The sequence below is a fragment of the Neophocaena asiaeorientalis genome, unplaced genomic scaffold (assembly GCF_003031525.2).
Source record: "Neophocaena asiaeorientalis asiaeorientalis breed wild unplaced genomic scaffold, Neophocaena_asiaeorientalis_V1.1 scaffold129, whole genome shotgun sequence".
Taxonomy (NCBI): Eukaryota; Metazoa; Chordata; class Mammalia; order Artiodactyla; family Phocoenidae; genus Neophocaena; species Neophocaena asiaeorientalis.
Window position 1 is genome coordinate 1579055 of NW_020172446.1, and position 17215 is coordinate 1596269.

General features: G+C 41.0%; 1 protein-coding gene across 1 annotated transcript in view; it reads right to left on the bottom strand.

The window, feature by feature from the left end:
- The window catches only part of PSMD11 (proteasome 26S subunit, non-ATPase 11), a 29748-nt gene extending 13375 nt beyond the window's left edge, over positions 1-16373 (bottom strand). Inside the window, exons 1-5 of the mRNA XM_024736746.1 lie at positions 16228-16373; positions 13778-13879; positions 8385-8509; positions 1503-1574; positions 1045-1102 (exon numbers count right to left, since the gene is read on the bottom strand). Of these exons, the coding sequence (XP_024592514.1) occupies positions 1045-1102; positions 1503-1574; positions 8385-8509; positions 13778-13879; positions 16228-16318 (448 nt within the window). The 5' untranslated portion in view covers positions 16319-16373. The remainder of the gene's footprint in view (positions 1-1044; positions 1103-1502; positions 1575-8384; positions 8510-13777; positions 13880-16227) is intronic.
- Positions 16374-17215: the final 842 nt, after the last annotated feature.

Consider the following 17215-nt stretch of genomic DNA (forward strand, 5'->3'; position numbering starts at 1 on the left):
AAGAAAAACATGTCCACATAAAACCTGTTCACAGCAGTATTCATAATAGCCAAAAGGTGGAAACAATCTAAATGTCCATCAACTGATGAATGAATAAAATCTTGTACAGCTATACAACGGAATATTATTCATCAATAAAAGCACTGCTATATGCCACAACACAGATGAACCTTGAAAACATTATGCTAAGAGAAAAAGCCAATCAAAAAGACCACATACTGTATGATTCCATTTATGTGAAATGTCCAGAATAGGCAAATCTAAAGAGGCAAAAAGTAGTTAGTGATTGCCTGGGAAGGTGGGCAGGCAGAGATGATGGATGGGGAATTAATGGGAAGAGACAACTAATGGGTACAAGGTTACGTTCGGGGGGGATGAAAATGTTTGAAATCAGACAGTGGTGACAGTGGCACAACTCTGTGAATATACTAAAAATCGCTGATTGTACACTTTTAAAGGGTGAATTTTATGGTCTGTGAATTATATCTCAATAAACCTGTTATTTTTTGTAATGCTACTAGTTGTTTGAACCATATGAGATTTCCATTTTTGCAGAATAAGAATTGAATATTGGCAATTTTTTCAACTTAATAGATCACGAAAGCCGTGTTCTTCCATCTGGGGAAAACAGTCCAGATGTATCCATTAATTTAAAGAAAAAAACAGCAGGCAAAGATTTCACAGTGTTTAAAAGCCAAAAGGAAAAGCCTTTAGTAGGCCCACTTCAGGTTTCCTATGTATTTGCACCCAGTTAATTTCTTGATATTTAAAATAGATTTTAAGAATTATAAACAGATACAGTAGATGTGATAGTAAATATGAGCAATTTGACTCTTTTGTTCTCTAAAGTTGACAGTTAGTTTCTTAGAACTTCTAAATGGCATTTTTCCATGACAGATTCAGTAAATGTAAGCCACACTAAATCCTTCTTAGAAGTAGGCAGAATATAAATTATTAATATGTAACTAATAAGAGTAGCCAGGTTTGGAATACATTCATTTAGCCAGCTACAGACGCCTTACTAGCTTCCACCAGCTTACTTACCCAAATGCAATGCTTCCTGGTACCTCTTGGTATCAAAGTACAAAGACACCAGTCTTGCCTAGGAAAGAGAAAAGGCATTGACTGACGGAAAGGGGAGGAAAAAAGCCAAAGAAAGAAATCAAAGATTGACAGTCACAGAACTGTTACTGTTGAATATTCAAGTCCTGATGAAAGCATCAAATTCAGGCTAAAAAATCATCTAGCCCGTGATATTATCTCCTATTATAGCCAGTGACTGACTAAACCACGTTGCTGCTTACTTTTCCGAGCCAAGCAGCAGGTCTGTCTCAAAACTTCAACCAGAGCAATTCTCATGAGTGGGACACTGCTACCAATAATTTCAGGTGCCTGGATAATACAAAGTTGCTGAAAATACTTTTGATCACGATGGTATTACTTATATGCACAGTCCTTCAAATGCCTCGAGATCTGAAATCAGTACTAATGTAGGCACATACCTCCAAAGCTTGGCGTAAGAAAGTTCTCTTCTCTGATTTGGCCCATTCGATGCACTCTAAACACAACTCGACCTGCAACAGGGAGAGACAGTACGTGCAACATTATGTCTTCATGTTCTTCCCACAAGCCTTGCTCTGGAGAACAGCTTTCATCTCCTCCTTACATACCCATGTTTACTGTCTCAGTGGCATGTCTTGATCCCCAGTATCTCAATATGTAATGATTATAGCATAATGGAAAATCAACTTGGCTTTTTACACGCAAAGTATCTTTGTGCTTAGATTGTGTTCCCCTGGAAAATAGCTTCATCTTCAAGATTCCTCTTCTACTGTCCCAGGAGGGACCCAGGCTACATACATAGTGCTGGAATGTAGATTTCTATAATGGCTGAGAAATATTTAAAGCAGAAATTTCTCCCTGAATAGTAATAGTAATGTGTTCATGTGACTATATTGGTCATAAAGGGGAGAAATTCTCAGCCTAGGCACAAGTGTCTAACTCCTAACAGTTGCTTGTAAGACTCAAAAGGCCCAGCTGGCTTTTCCCTTCCAGATTCTAAGAAGTGCAACCAACAATTCTCATCACAATACAGCAAACTTAGCTTGTACTAAAGGAAGTAAAAAGAAATGAGAATTAGCCTAACACTTTAAGGGGCTTTTAAGCTTTCTTTAAAGGCACTTTGAACCCCAGTTCTATATGCTACCCAAGCAGTAAGGTACCATGCAAAGTAACTAACGTAAAGTAGTGTTCTATGCTAGATAGTCTACATGCTATAGGTACCCTTGCCATAGTAGCTCTGACAAGTACATATTAAGAGCTTCAGATCTTGTATCACTTCTGTTACTGCGAGTTAAGATTCATAATCAGAGCATAAAAAGAAACTGAGCTTTCCAGAGAACTAAGTGCTAAAAGAACAGGTTTTTATGTAAATCCCAATTTCTCTTAAGAGATGTTACAAGGAGGGAAAAGTAAAGGGACATAATCCAAATTGACAGACCTGCCTTTAGATAAATGGATGACATTACATGGTATTTGGAGGATTCACCAGTAAAAGTCAATGAAATCTTTATAACTCACTAGAGCTCCCTAGTGGCTACTTAATCCCCAACTCTAAACTCAACTGCCCTCATACAGTAAATTCTACAAAACCTAAAATAAAAGCAAGCCAATCACAATTTCACAGTTTTGAGTTTTGTTCTAAAAAGCCAAACTCAAAGTAATATCTCTGTTCATGAAATGAATGGAACTGCAAATATTTTGCTGAACATTTTTAGCAACAAGAATAAACATCTTCAGTCCTACGTGTCTTCGGGGGCTTACCATCAGTTTTACTCAGCAAGCTTTTTCAAACAATGCAGAAATGAACGCCTAGGCTCCTGATCCAGTAGTCTGGAATAAAAGGTTGGCCACTCTGATGTATATCCCTAATTAAGAAACACTGAGTTCTACTCTAGCATCTCAACCTGTCCTCATTTCCCTGACAGTCCAGATGTTAAGTGACTCACCCAAGGTCATGTATTCAGCTGTTGGGACCACAACTTGACCCTACCTCAACCCAGCCTTAATAAACTCAGGTCAATACAGACATTTCTCCTACAGCAGGGAATTTGTACAACATGAACTGCCTATCTGTTATCAATTACAGGGTACATGCTTTGCAATATCTGGGACTATAATTGGTGAAACCAGTGCTTCAGTTTTAAGAAAAAATTTTAAAGGCCACTGCCCTTGCTACATAGCTTGAGAGGTTTTGTCCTTTGTTAATGCTAATGATGACTGATAAAGGGGATAAGAATACACAAGAAGCCCATGCTTCTGGAGGAAGCCCTACTTGAGTACAAAAGCTTGACACAGTCAAGATTAGCTTTAAATAAATACACTTAACCATTTTTTATATGCCTTTATTAACTAAATTCCTAAGGGGAAAAGTTAACTACCATTCTAAGTCTGAAATTCTCTAGCACAAACTCCCTTTCTTCCCTTGAAATAATTGTTTCATTAATAGGATTTTTGATGTAACGTTTCTTAAAATGTCCTATTGTGTTTTAGCTGGATAGACTATACCAAAAAATGGCTTCCCACAGAAACTTCCTAGAGATCCCTAGAAGATAGAATGAACTCTGGAATTTCAGTTCACTATTTGGCAGGGATCTGGTTCACTCTTCTTGCTCCTCTCTTCACCCCAACTCTCTACTCCCCTCCCCTTGCTAACCACCCCAATCCTCAGTCCCCCACCCCACCCATATAGCCTCACTCCCTAGGCTCTAAACTTTAGTACTGCAAATTGCAAATGACCAGAACCTAACCTGAATCATACCAGCTTTTGGAATACAGCAAGCTGAAGATTGTTCTGTAGATCTGACTTATGGTCAGTCCCCAAATACAAAAAGGCAAGGAAAATCCCCTCCCCCATACTCTTGGTGTTAAACTCCCCAATACTCTAGCTCTTGGTTAAACTCCCCAATACTCTAGCTCTCCTAACACTTCATATTTTGCCTCAGGCCTCAACAGTACTCTGACAGTGATCCACCTATGACTTGCTCCTCTATCCTTTCCCATTAGTCAATCAAAGAATTTTAAAAGAACCTAGAATTTTCCAAGATGAAGAAGACCATATCCAATTTCCCCAAGTCAGAGGCCTTGAGTCACATAAACAAATGTAGTAACAATACCCCGTGCTTATATCTCAAGTCAATAAACTTAAGTCTTAATTCAACAAAGTATCTCCTGAGCACCTACCATCCGGAAGGCATAATCCATACATTCCCTCAACAAACACTAGTTATGTAGCTTCTCTGGGCCCAACTACTCTAAGTGCAGAGGATGCAGCAGTAAATAGGACACAGTACCTAACCTCATGAAACTTATACTCTAAGTAGGAAACGGATGTTAATAAGTAAAATAAATACAAAGAAAGCAGAGACAGGTATTTTAGATAAGGTGATAACAGAAGGTCTCTGAGGAAATGAGATGTAAGCAAAGACTTGAAAATGATGTGAAGAAAAAAGCCGTGTTAAGATCAGGCTGAGAGCGGGACTTCCCTGGCGGTACAGTGGTTAGGACTCAGTGCTTCCATTGCAGGGGGCACAGGTTCGATCCCTGGTCAGGGAACTAAGATCCCACAAGCAATGCAGCGCGGCAAAAAAAAAAAGTCAGATGTATAAAAATGCCCCAAAGCTAGAACAGTTTAAAGCTAAGGCAAAAGGCCAGTGTTACAGCTGTAAAGAAAGTATATGGTAGGTGAGGTCAGAGGCAGCCATGGTTAAGGAATAGCCATGAATTAGGAATGAGAAAGGCACTGTGGTACTACAAGGGATATAGGGCTTCACCCAAATGAGACTATATTACAGTAAATAAAATAAAGCAAGGGACTTCCCTGGTGGCACAGTGGTTAAGAATCCGCCTGCCAATGCAGGGGACACAGGTTCAAGCCCTGGTCCTGGAAGATCCCACATGCCGTGGAACAACTGAGCCCATGCTCCACAACTACTGAGCCTGTACTCTATAGCCTCAAGCCACAACTACTGAGCACGCGTGCCACAACTACTGAAGCCCATGCACCTAGAGCCCATGCTCTGCAACAACAGAAGCCACCGCAATGAGAAGCCCGTGCATCACAATGAAGAGAAGCCCCCGCTCGCCACAACTAGAGAAAGCCTGCGTGCAGCAACAAAGACCCAAAGCAGCCAAAAATAAATAAATAAATATTTTTTTTAATTTTAAAAAGGAAAGAAAATAAAGCAAATGTTCAGGTAATCATCATACAAGGCATAATCAAAAATATAACATGTACAAAATATAATGTGGATCACTGAAGAGTTAAGATCACAGTGACGTCAACAAGGAAAGATTTCAGAGGAGGTGGTACCTGACATGGAACTACAGAAGGGAAAGGTACTATCATGAAGAGTGTACAGGACTTGCTCAGCAAGCATCCAACAAGGCTGGCATGTTTGGTACATTTCATAGAGTACTAGGAGACCAGACTGTCATGCTAAGCTGTATTGTAGAAAAACATGTAATACCTAATTCTATAGGCAACAGAGAGTCACTGAAGGCTCAAGTTACAGGTGAACAGAGAGCGGAATTAAATGTTCAGAGGGTTACTTGGTGGGGATATCTCTCAAAATGGTGGTACGAGGCTTTTGCAGTAGTCTAAATAAGAAATAATTCGTAAAGCAATTATACTCCAATAAAGATGTTAAAAAACAACAAAAAAAGAAATAATTAGAACCCACTGTATATATCAACAATACCTCAAAAAAAAAAGAGAGAAGAATTAGAACCCAAACTAGACGGCAGCTGTACATAGAGAACAAATATAAAAAGAGGTGGAGAACAGAGATTGAAGAAAGCTGCACTGACAGAATTTAATAAATGGCTGGATGTTGATGTTGCCATGTTGAATAACCTATAATCCACAAAAATTACTGAAAGAAGACCTGCTAAGTGGATTAAGACTCTCGCTCTTGATAAAAAGCTAAACTACTGTGACTTCCCTGGTGGCACAGTGGATAAGAATCCACCTGCCAATGCAGGGGACACAGGTTCAATCCCTGGTCCGGGAAGACCCCACATACCACGGAGCAACTAAGCCCGTGCGCCACAACTACTGAGCCTGTGCTCTAGAGCCCGTGAGCTACAACTACTGAAGCCTGCGCGCCTAGAGCCCGTGCTATGCAACAAGAGAAGCCACTGCAATGAGAAGCCCACGCACCACAAGGAAGAGTAGCACCGCTCAACACAGTTAGAGAAAGCCTGCACACAGCAACGAAGAACCAACGCAGCCAAAAATAAATAAAATTAAATCTTTAAAAAAAAAAAAAGCTACACTACTAAACATCAAAAACAAAAGAAACCAACAGCTCTTACTCAGCACTAAGATGACACTGACAATAAAATGACACAGTACCTGAGAGTGTTTCCTTTCACCCTAAGATAAGGAAGAAAGGTTTCTAGTTGACAAAAAAGTAACGTGCAATGAACAATAGCAATGTACACACACAGTTAAAAGGAGGGCCTCTCCAGACATGGAATACATGACAAAGGCCAGTAAAACCCACTAGCCAATTACAGGAGAGCACTAAATTATGATTTCAATAATTTAGATAAAGGAGTAGAACTGATCATTAAACAACTGCAGTTCTATCCAGAGTCAGCTCTATGTTTATGGGAAGGGACAAATTCCAAGACTTCAGTGTCAAAGAAGCAGCTTGGATAATTAGTTTTTTCTGCCTAAAATGTTCCAAGTAACATTTATTAGTCTATTTCAAGCTAATACTTATTGGTCAGCCCATTCTAAGGCATCCTAGGGGACTTCCTTAGCCGTCCAGTGGTTAAGACTCCATCCATGCTTCTTCCAATGCAGGGGGTGCGGGTTCGACCCCTAGTTGGGGAACTAAGATCCCACATGCCGCACGGCGTAGCCAAGGAAAAAAGAACAAGGCATCCTAATTCAAACAAAAGATGGGGTGTCACTTTTTCATGAGAACAAATACAATTTTTTAAAAAATTAGGGTTAGATATAAGAGTAGTACCCCTTAGAAAAATCACTTTTTCTTTTAAATTATTCATAAAAATAATTTTAATGCTTTGGTTCAAAAGGCAGCTATCTACGTATCTATTTTTGATCTACTGTCATAAAACACAGTTCTCTCAGAAACAAATGAATTTGAAGAATTCACTACAGATGAATTTTCTACAATGAAGTTAGTTTATGGTGTTTAAACTAGGTTTCAAAGAATCATTAAGGCAAGAAACCAGATTTTACAAAATGGTTTTTGTAAAACCATTTTACATGATTTTAAAGTGAGATCCATATGTCCTAGGTTTCTGAAGTTCCCCATTATTTACTCAATATGCCACTAAGCCCCTTCATATCTTTTACACCCACAGAGGCTATGGCAAACAATGAAATATATATATATGTGTGTGTGTATATATATATATATATATAAAATAAATATATATATATATAAAATATATATAAATATATATATTTATAAATATATATAAAATAAACAACTACCAATTCCTATCCCTGCCTTTATACCATCTGACGTTTTATATATTTGTTTATTACCTGCCTTCATCGTCAAAATATAATTCTCATTAGAGCAACAACTGTATGAATCCCCAGTATCTATAACAGTGCCTAACACATAGCAGGCACTAGTGAGTGCTGATCAATAAATCTACAGAAAAGACAACAACTACAGTCTTCCTACAAACAGATTCAAGCAACCACCATACGCCCTGCTTGAATCTGCCACTTTTTACAGAATGAATTCTAACTTTGGTAGCATCTTCTCCTGAATTGCAGACAATACAGCTACCTTTGAAGAATGGGAAGAGGCTCAGTGATTCCAAAGAGGCACTCTTCAGTGCAGCTCAGGGTCTAGTCGGAACTCACAGACGACATGTACAGGTATACCAGTCACTTCTGCACACACAAGATGAAAACAGATGGATGCTCACCCCTCAATAAAGGCATAAATGCAGTACAAGACATGCCAAGAAGGGATGCCACAAGACTTAATTAGTGCTCACAAGGAGCTCTGTGACACAGAATGAAAGGTAGCACAGACACAGAAAACATTACAAAGGTGTGGCAATACAATACCTCAAAGACAAGAATCAGTTTGTGACCCTGATGTAATGAGGATTCCAGGGACCACTGACAATCTCCACTTACAAAGCAAAGCATGGAACAGACCCAAAGTATCAAATGCCCTGTAACAAAGAGAAACTGACATGATAAGTCCTGCGCTGTCCTCCCAGTTGTCCCTTCCACATTAGTACCACAATGCAGGCAGGCATTTCTTTCACTGAAACAACACTTTGCTCCATATTGTCTACCTTCTGTCATTAAAGTAGCTTACCTCCTGTCCTGTAGCTGCTTCCATATCAAGAAACAGATCAAGAAGAGATCGGACCAGACGAGCTGCTTTAGCCTTGCTGATGGAATTCAAGAAGGGTCGCACATACTTCAGCAGTCCTCCAAGCTCTGCGTGGAAGGCAATTCAGACAGGAAAAAGTACACATCAATATTAGGGACAAAATACCTATTAAAAAATGACCCAAGATCATAAAACCAGTAATTATGTCTGGAATCAGTCAAAATGAAACTTAGTAGGAATTTAAAGCATTCTTAGCAGGTAATGGAGTAGCAAAAAAGTTAACAACATATACCAAATCTGTATCCCATTCCCCACTCAGCCTCTGGATTACTGTGAGGGTCCTGGGAAAAGCTCATGTCTGTCTGCCTCATGAGTACAGCAAAGTACTCACACTCTCAGAAAACAGTTTTCTAGAACACAAAATATGCTATGCCTCTTCCACCTTAGACAAAATTACTTCCCCACAGCTACCAAATTTATCAGGTTAGAGGAGTTAAATTTTTTTTTTTTCCTAATTTCCAACCAAGTCTGTCTCAGCAGTTCCCCTTAAACAGAGATTTTTCAATTCCAGGTTCCTTTTTTCCTCCCTTCCTGAAGTAACGCCCAGCTTAGTCTTTTACCAATATAATTTCCATGGCACTCTTCTGAATCAACTTTTCACATAAAAGTTAGGGTGTTTGTCCCTTAAAGTTATACTATAACCTTTTAAAATTCCTCATTAATCGGCAAAACCTAAGTCTTAAACTATGACAAAAAAGCCGTCAACCACAGAGGTTCCCCCCACCCCTTATATAAGAAAAAAGGGTGGCACAGTAATCTAAGGGAGCACCTTTAGAAACAAACGTGAAAATTAGAGAATATGTCAACTAAACAACTAAGGAAGTTCTTTTGGAATGTAGGTTAAAATTACTTTGGTGCCACTGCCTCCAACTGTAGACTCATCCTCCTGAGAACTCGAATTCAGGGCAAGCAAGCCTCCCCCTCCTGAGAATGCTAATTCAGGGTCTTGAATCCTCATCTGCCTGCGCAGTGAGAGGATACATGAGGCTGTGTCAGGTATAAAAGGAACTTTACGCAGAGTGGGAAAGTTCATCTTTCCCTTCACTCCCCAGTACTGACCTGTGAATCCCACCGTCTAAGATTTTTTTCCAATTCTGCCACTCCATTCACTCCTGTACTGACAACACACACGCCTGCTTGCATGCCTTGCTCATGCTGCATTTCCACCTGGAATCCCTCCCCATCACTTCGACCTATGTAGAGCTTAGATATCCTTTTAGGTCCAGCTGAAGTCCTAGTGAGTCTTCCATGCCAATGCCAGGCTACACTGATTTATCTCCCTCAAATTACTTTTGCATTTATGCAAACGTCAATTATGTTATATAATCATAGTTTTTTAAAAGCAGTCTAGTGCAATGTCCCTTCTGAAACAGCATTTCCCTCTATGCTTGAACAAATCTAAACACTCCCTAGTGACAGAAATATTCAGAAAGTAGACGATTCCAGTGTTGGTCAAACTAAATTGTTCTTTTCTGAAACATGAGTCTATACCCTCTTTCCACGTGGCTTCAAATATTTGAAGGTAACTATCATTCATATCTCCCTAACTTTCCCTTTCTCCAAGCTAAACAGCTTTAACTATTTCAACTGTTCCTCCAATGTCCTGGTTTCTAGATTCCTTGTCACCTTAGTTGCCCTCCTCTGAATTAACTCTAGTTTGCAAATGTACCACTTGTGGTCCCCAGAACTGAATCAACATTCCATGTAGGGTCAGACCAGTAGTCATGGCTTAATTCTCCTGATTGGACTGCCACATGTAACACAAGAAGCATGTTTTGCTTTTGCTAATAGCACTCTTTTTTCAGACTGAGTCCATAAGGTCTTTCTGCATAGAGAGGTAATTCCCCACGTTCTTCTGTTTTGATAAAGTAGTTTAAGTATATAACTTTATACTTTCCACACTGAATTTAATCTTGCTGGCTTTGACAATAACTCTGAATCTTAATTCTGTTCTCTACTGTACTGAATCATCTACAAAAATAAGCACACCTTCTGATATGGCTTTAGCTCTACTGCCAGATACTGACCAGAAGAACAAGGACAGATCCCTATGACATGATGCTAGAGACTTCCCTCCAGGTCGACAAATGATCCATTTGTCATGGCAAATGTTCAAAGACCCTGCTTACATCAGTTATGTTGTCTATATCATTCTTCCTATCCCAGGGGTTGGCAAACTTTTTCTGTGAAGGACCAGACAGTAAATATTTTTGGCTTTGTGGGCTATATGGTCTCAGCGGCAGGTACTCAACTCAGCCAGTGTAGTACAGAAGCAGTCATGGGCAGTATGTAAACAAATGGGTATGGCTATGTTCCAACAAAACTTTATTTACAAAGACACTTAGCAAGCCATTGCCTGTGGAACCCTGCAAATCTGCTGTCTGATAAGGCTAACCAAAGAGAACCAAGGTGAGTTTGGAATAACCTTTTCTTAATAAACTCACTGCTTTATGTGCTTAAAACCTACTTATCAAATAATCTGTCCTGGAACTTTACTGATGATTACCAGTTTACAGTGTCTAGAATTTATTCTTTTCATTATCTTTTTGAAAAGTGGAATAATGTTTTGCCCATCCTCAGTTTCCTTATACCTCTCCACCCTCCATGATTTTTCTCAGAATAATAGTGGCTCTATAAATATATCTGCTACAACTATTCTTTTGATATTAAAAGACAGAAGTTGTCAGAACCTAGAAACTTGAACTTATTTAAAAAAGACTACCTGCTCTCTCTTCTCTCACCTACCTTAGCTTTAATTCTCTCTTTCTGATGTTATTTCTATCTTTTTCTTTTTGAAAATCATTTTCCTTCCTGGAAAAGGCAGAAGTGAAACATGAGCTAAGGAGTCTGCCCTTCTCTCCAGCACTAGCTAGCATTACAGTATCTTCTCCAAGTTATTCTTCTAACAGAAAAACAAATGACCTCTTAGCTGCCAAAGACTCAGTTCATTTTTCATTTTAGTCTATTACTGTTTCTTAGTCGTTCTTGGTTATATTCTGTTTCTTTACATTTTCACACTGATTTTATTTTTAATTCTTATAGAATCATATTGAGTTCTTCCTTCTACTCTTACTGAAATTATTTGCAACTGTGTGACCAGAACTTCCTTTTCAGAACCTCACAGAACTCAACACACTCCATTAAGAGTCTCAGGCTATGAAATCTGCAGATCCTGAGCCTAGGCATCATGTCTGATGACGAACACCACTGCTTTCAATCACTATTCTGCACCAGACACTGTCTTATTCACTAATTCCCAAGTGACTGATGTCCATCAGGGACCCTACCTTAAACTTTTTGTGTAGAGTACTTAGCACAGTGCTAGCCCTATATTAAATGCATAACAAAACAAAATTGGAAATCAATGGAACAGAAATATCTTCTGTTCTCAGGGAACCCAAAAATCAAAGGAAACAACACAAACTGATCAATTATTAATAGCAAAGATAGGTAAATGAATGTAGGCCCCAAAACTTCCTTACTATACTTGTCAAAGTCTTTCTTAGAAAACAATGATAAGTAACCTGGAAATGTTTTTTAAAGTTCTTATGATTCACCTGTTAAATTCCAATAAGTTTCCCTGTACACTTCTAAACTTCTCAGGTAGGTCACAGGGAGGGGAGGGCAAGAAATAAGGAGAGAGTAAAGCATGAAATAGTAACTTCAAGCAAAGCAGTAACAGTTTTGGACAAATTTTCTGAAACACTGACTATACTACATGCTGTTTTTAATTATCCATTCTACTTGAGAAAAACAGACATTTGGATCGTTCAACAACAGAAAATTCATTTTGGGGAATTCCCTGGCAGTCCAGTGGTTAGGACTCCGGGCTCTCACTGCCAAGGGCCCAGGTTCAATCCCTGTTCAGGAAACTAAGATCTCAAGAGCCATACAGCGCGGCCATTAAAAAAAAAAAAAAAAAAAACCATTTCACCTGGTTTTCTAATCCTTTCAGGAAAATTACCTTATTAATTATATTTCATGTGGACCAAGCTCACATTAACTGACAGGCAAAAGAATCCATAAACATGTTAAATAGGAGAGAAGTCAGCCTAAAATGAAAAAACCACCACCTACCACTGATAACTCATAAGTGGATAACTATGGAAAGCAAATACTTCAAGGTCATGAGCTCTGAAATAGGACTACATGGATTCAAATTCTGAGTCTCCCATACTAGCTGAGTGCCCTTAAATAAGATATTTAACTTTTCTGTGCTCAGTTTCCTCAGGTATAAAATAGGTAATAGTATATACCTTACCAAGTTGTTTCGAGGATTCAATAAGCTAAATCCTGTTTGGGCTTAAAACAATAAGTAGTTCATAATAAGCACTCAAAAATGGTTTTTCTCATTATAGATATTTTTAATGATATTTTAAATAAGGTACAAGATCCATATAAATACATCCTCCCAATTTCATACAACTTTATTCAACTTTCTATTGACTGAGCCTAATAATTAATAAGTTATCATCCTTAACTGGAAAAGATCTTTGTTTTCAAGTTCAAGAAATTTTGCTAACTTACACGTATCATCCTTTTGGATAACAACATAATTTTGAGGAAAGTAATTCACGAGATCAACCATGTTTAATCCATTCTAATCAGATAAGCCCTAAATTCACTTTAAAGTTGACAAAAATCATCCATTTTAACTTTAAGCAGGCTACTCTCTAAATACTATTGTCACTTTACTGGTCAAAAGCCCTTCCTTGTCAATAAGACTCTCTGCTTCTAAGGACACACCCATCATCAGAATATCATCTCAAGCTTGCAAAGTCAATGGTTCAATTACAACTAGAATGTCTGGGCAACAACAGGCACAAAGCCCTAGGTACCAGTGGAGAAATCCTGGGAAGGTTCTCTCTATTTAATGTCTTACTCATTGTGTATCAGACAGCAAAGCCACTTCCTTGGACACAAAATGCCTAGTCATTTTGAAGTCAGGGGCCTAGAGTCACTATCCACCTTAAATACATCACAGCAGCTCCATGAAATCACCGAAGGCTGCTACTGCCCACATGTAAGGGAATGCAGTGAAAAGCCGAACGAGAAACAAATCACAGGTCACAATATAGTGGAGACAGGATTTTTTTCCCTCATCTGCAGAACAAAAGTCTTCAATGAAAGAAGTGAGTGTAAAGGTCTCTTAACTTCCTGATAGAAAGCTAAAGCTCAACAAGTTGGCAATAAAATTGGATTACACTACCAATAAACTGTATGGATGCATTCCTATGTTCCCTCACTCCAACCAAAAAAAAAAAATTTCACGCAGCATTTCAGGTAAAAGAAAGCAATTCACTTGTAGCACTTACCTGCAGCTTGTCCAGTCTTCGCCAGGAGAGACCCCAGTTCCAGGATGCTCTGCTCTTTGACCTGCACTGCCTCCTCATCATTCTCCTGAATGTCACGCTTCACTGGGAGAGGAAAATGCAAACTCTCTTAAAATTCTGACAAAAAATGAAAACTAAGGGAAATTTCACCCTCACAAGACCAACTACAAACTCAAACAGTTAGCAAAAGACAAATTCTAGAGAGCTTTAAAAAAAAAACTCTAAACAAGAAAAAGTAAAATGATCACGCAGCACATGTCCCATGTATATCATAAGAATAGATCCCTCTCTTTTGATTTTAAATGTGCCTTTTCATTCTACCAATTAGAATTTCCCTTACCCACATACACTGAGATTTCTGTTGCTGTCACTTGGTTAATGCAAAATTCAAGCAAGTTCTTCCAGTTGTGGTGGTAAGCCCCATGCCAGGAACTATGTTATGTGAAAATATTAAACAAGCCTGTCTGTGCATTTACCTGCCACAAACTAAAATCAAATGACCAAGTTACTGATAACTATAAAGTCAAAAGTCTTTCAATAAACTTTAGGCCTGTGGAGGGCCTCAGCTGATGGGTGTGTTAGGGATAAATAATTCCACAAAGCCATTCAGGAAACATAACCCTGTCAGAGCTCCAGTGTGATCCTTAGGAGAGAATGCTACTTTAAGGGATTCAGGACCTGTTAAAATAACTTTGTGCTATGTGTCCCACTTCCAACTGTTAATAACTATTCTACCACTCAAACACTGGACAGCCTCTTCAAGTTTGCAGTGATAATTTTAGCAATCATCACTAGTTATCACGTCTCTCACAAAGCATCATGACTTGACAAAAACCAAGATTTTGATACTCCATGATGGAGTCCGGAAAAAGTAAGGCTGTCAACCATCATGACTCAAGCTTGTTCTGACAGGAAAGTTTTCAAGGGAACTCCCTCCTAACATAGTGGGCAAGCAAGAGATACTCTAATTGTAATGTTTACCATAATTCGCACTTTATATTAGGCAACAGGCACAAAAAATAAAATAAAATCCATGCTTCTCACATTAGTTCTAAATATTAGTGTGTATTCACAGGAAGAAAATACACGTTGAAAATGACTCTGGTTCTTAACTATAACTGACTTAAGTCAAGGTGAGAACTTCAAAAGGAAACACCCTTTATTTACCAATATCATCCATTCACTGATGCATCTTAACCCCCCACTCCCCTCCCTTTTTCTAGTAACCCCAAAGATAAAGACATCAAGATCCTTCCTCCAGGAAAGTCGGGAGTACCAAAATTCAACGGACTAATGAGTCGACGTAAAAGCCAACAGCCTTGAGGTCCCACGTACACGTGCAAACTACTTGTTGATTCAACCCGAATCTTCTCAAGCTACATTAAAATAGATCACACTACATGTGCATTGAAGAGCTAGCCCATGCCCTAACTGAACCCTTGATGGCTGAACATTAAACGCCCTCTCTGTCATCATAAATTTATTTCTGGTCACACCTGAATCCCAGCAGAAAACTGTCGGAAGCGACGGGCTCCGGCTCCCATTTCAATTTTCCAGTCGTGTGCAAGGTGTTAGGCAATCATACTACAGTGCTAACATGTTTTTCTTTGATTTTCTCCAGCAACGTGCAGCCGGTCGGTTCCAAAGAGTTCCCAGAACTCCGCGGCTGACAACTAACTCCCCGAACTCTCTTCCACCCTCTACGGCAGACTAGGACGATTAGTCACATCCTCTGGCCGGGCGGTCCCACGCTAACACCTAGCTCTTACACCCTACAAGGGGGGCAAAGGAACGTCTCGGTCACTTCCCCAAACCAAATACCAATCCGAGGTGTGTGTCCCCTCGGTATTTCAAACCACACTCAGAAAGAGACCCCCTGAAGTGGAGCCTTCCGCGGAGGGGCTGCGAGAAGTAGCAGCTCCCAGCGTCCCGGGGAAGGAAACTCCAAGAGAAGAACGAGCGCTTGCGCTCGCGCTCCCACCCGAGCAGGCTGGGCTGAGAACAACGGCGGGAAATGCCTGTCCAGAGCGGGTTTCGCCAAGGCCCTCAACTCGAGGCGCTCAGCCCACTTCGCGACCAGCCCACCGGCCAGCACCGCTCGCGGTCCCGGGCCAGCCCGCACGGGCCAGAGCGGGAGACAAGGCTGGGTAGTGGTGGGGCCCCGGCTCGGCCCACTCTCCCACACCGCGCCAAGCCCACCGTGAGTCAGCAGCCGGCGAGTGGACGCCGGGGTTGCCTCGGGGCTTCCCACCGGGGTGGGGACCAGGAAGCCCCAGGGAGCTCCGAGCGGCCTGAGCCCCCGGCCCGGCCCCCCTCACACACAGTGAGTCAGCAGCACCAGAGCCGGCTAGCCTGGCCCCACTCCGCCGTCGTGGACCGACACAGGCCGAGCTGGGCCGGTGGGGCCGGAGAGGGGGCGCGGCGACCTTTACCGATGGAGTGGAGGATGTCGATTGAGGCCTCCCGGTCGGTGCTGAGTAGAGACTGGGCTCTCTGGAACTCCACCACCGCCGCAGCCGCCATCTTACCGCTCTCACACAGTCCCCGGCCGAGGCCGCCGACGCCGGAAACACACGCCCGGAAGGCCCACCCTCGCGGCTCTCCCCTCTCCCCTCATTTGCCCCGCCTCCTCCATTCCCAGAGCACCACGGGAGTTGTAGTCTCTCCGCGGGGCGGGGAAGGAGGGATGTAGGGGTGTGGATGAGAGCTGGGGAGCTTGCCGCCCACCAGCGAGGCTCTCCAGCACCACCCAGCGGCTACCCACGAATAAAAGAGGCGGTGTCTAGCAATAGGAGCCCGAGACTAATCCCCACCCACCCTAAAAGAGGCCTCTTAACCCCGACTCCCCTCGCTCGCCCTTGACGGAGTATCTGAGCACCCGGTGGGTATCCAGTGAAAGCTGTTTAGCTTTCTTTGTAGCTTCCACATTCAGCTATTCATTCACGGCAATAAATGATCGTATAAAGTGTTCGCTATGTGGCAGACAAAGAATAGCACCATTCAAATGCGTTCAAGTGTCCGGCAACACGTGGGACTCGCGCGCGCTCGCGCGCGCGCGCGCACACACACACACACACACACTTTCCAGGCCACGATCCTACAGAATCCTGCCCAGGCTGTGATTAAACGCACCAGTGTTAGAGAAAACTGATGTTAGAAAGTAAAATATCATCTTTGCCCCCATTCACTCCATCCCTCTTGGGGGGTCACATAGAAATCTAACAGCTACTCCAACTCCCCAGATCAATAAAGAAAAAACGGATTTTTCCTTCCAATGTCTCCTGTGCCTTCAACTAAAATCACAGATATCTGAAAAGCTGTCAAGTAGAAGGGAAAAAAAGACATTCTATGTGCCCACTGAGGGTTGAACTTAAAGGAGAACTAAAACGTATACAGGCAGTGCAGTATGAGGAAGATCTT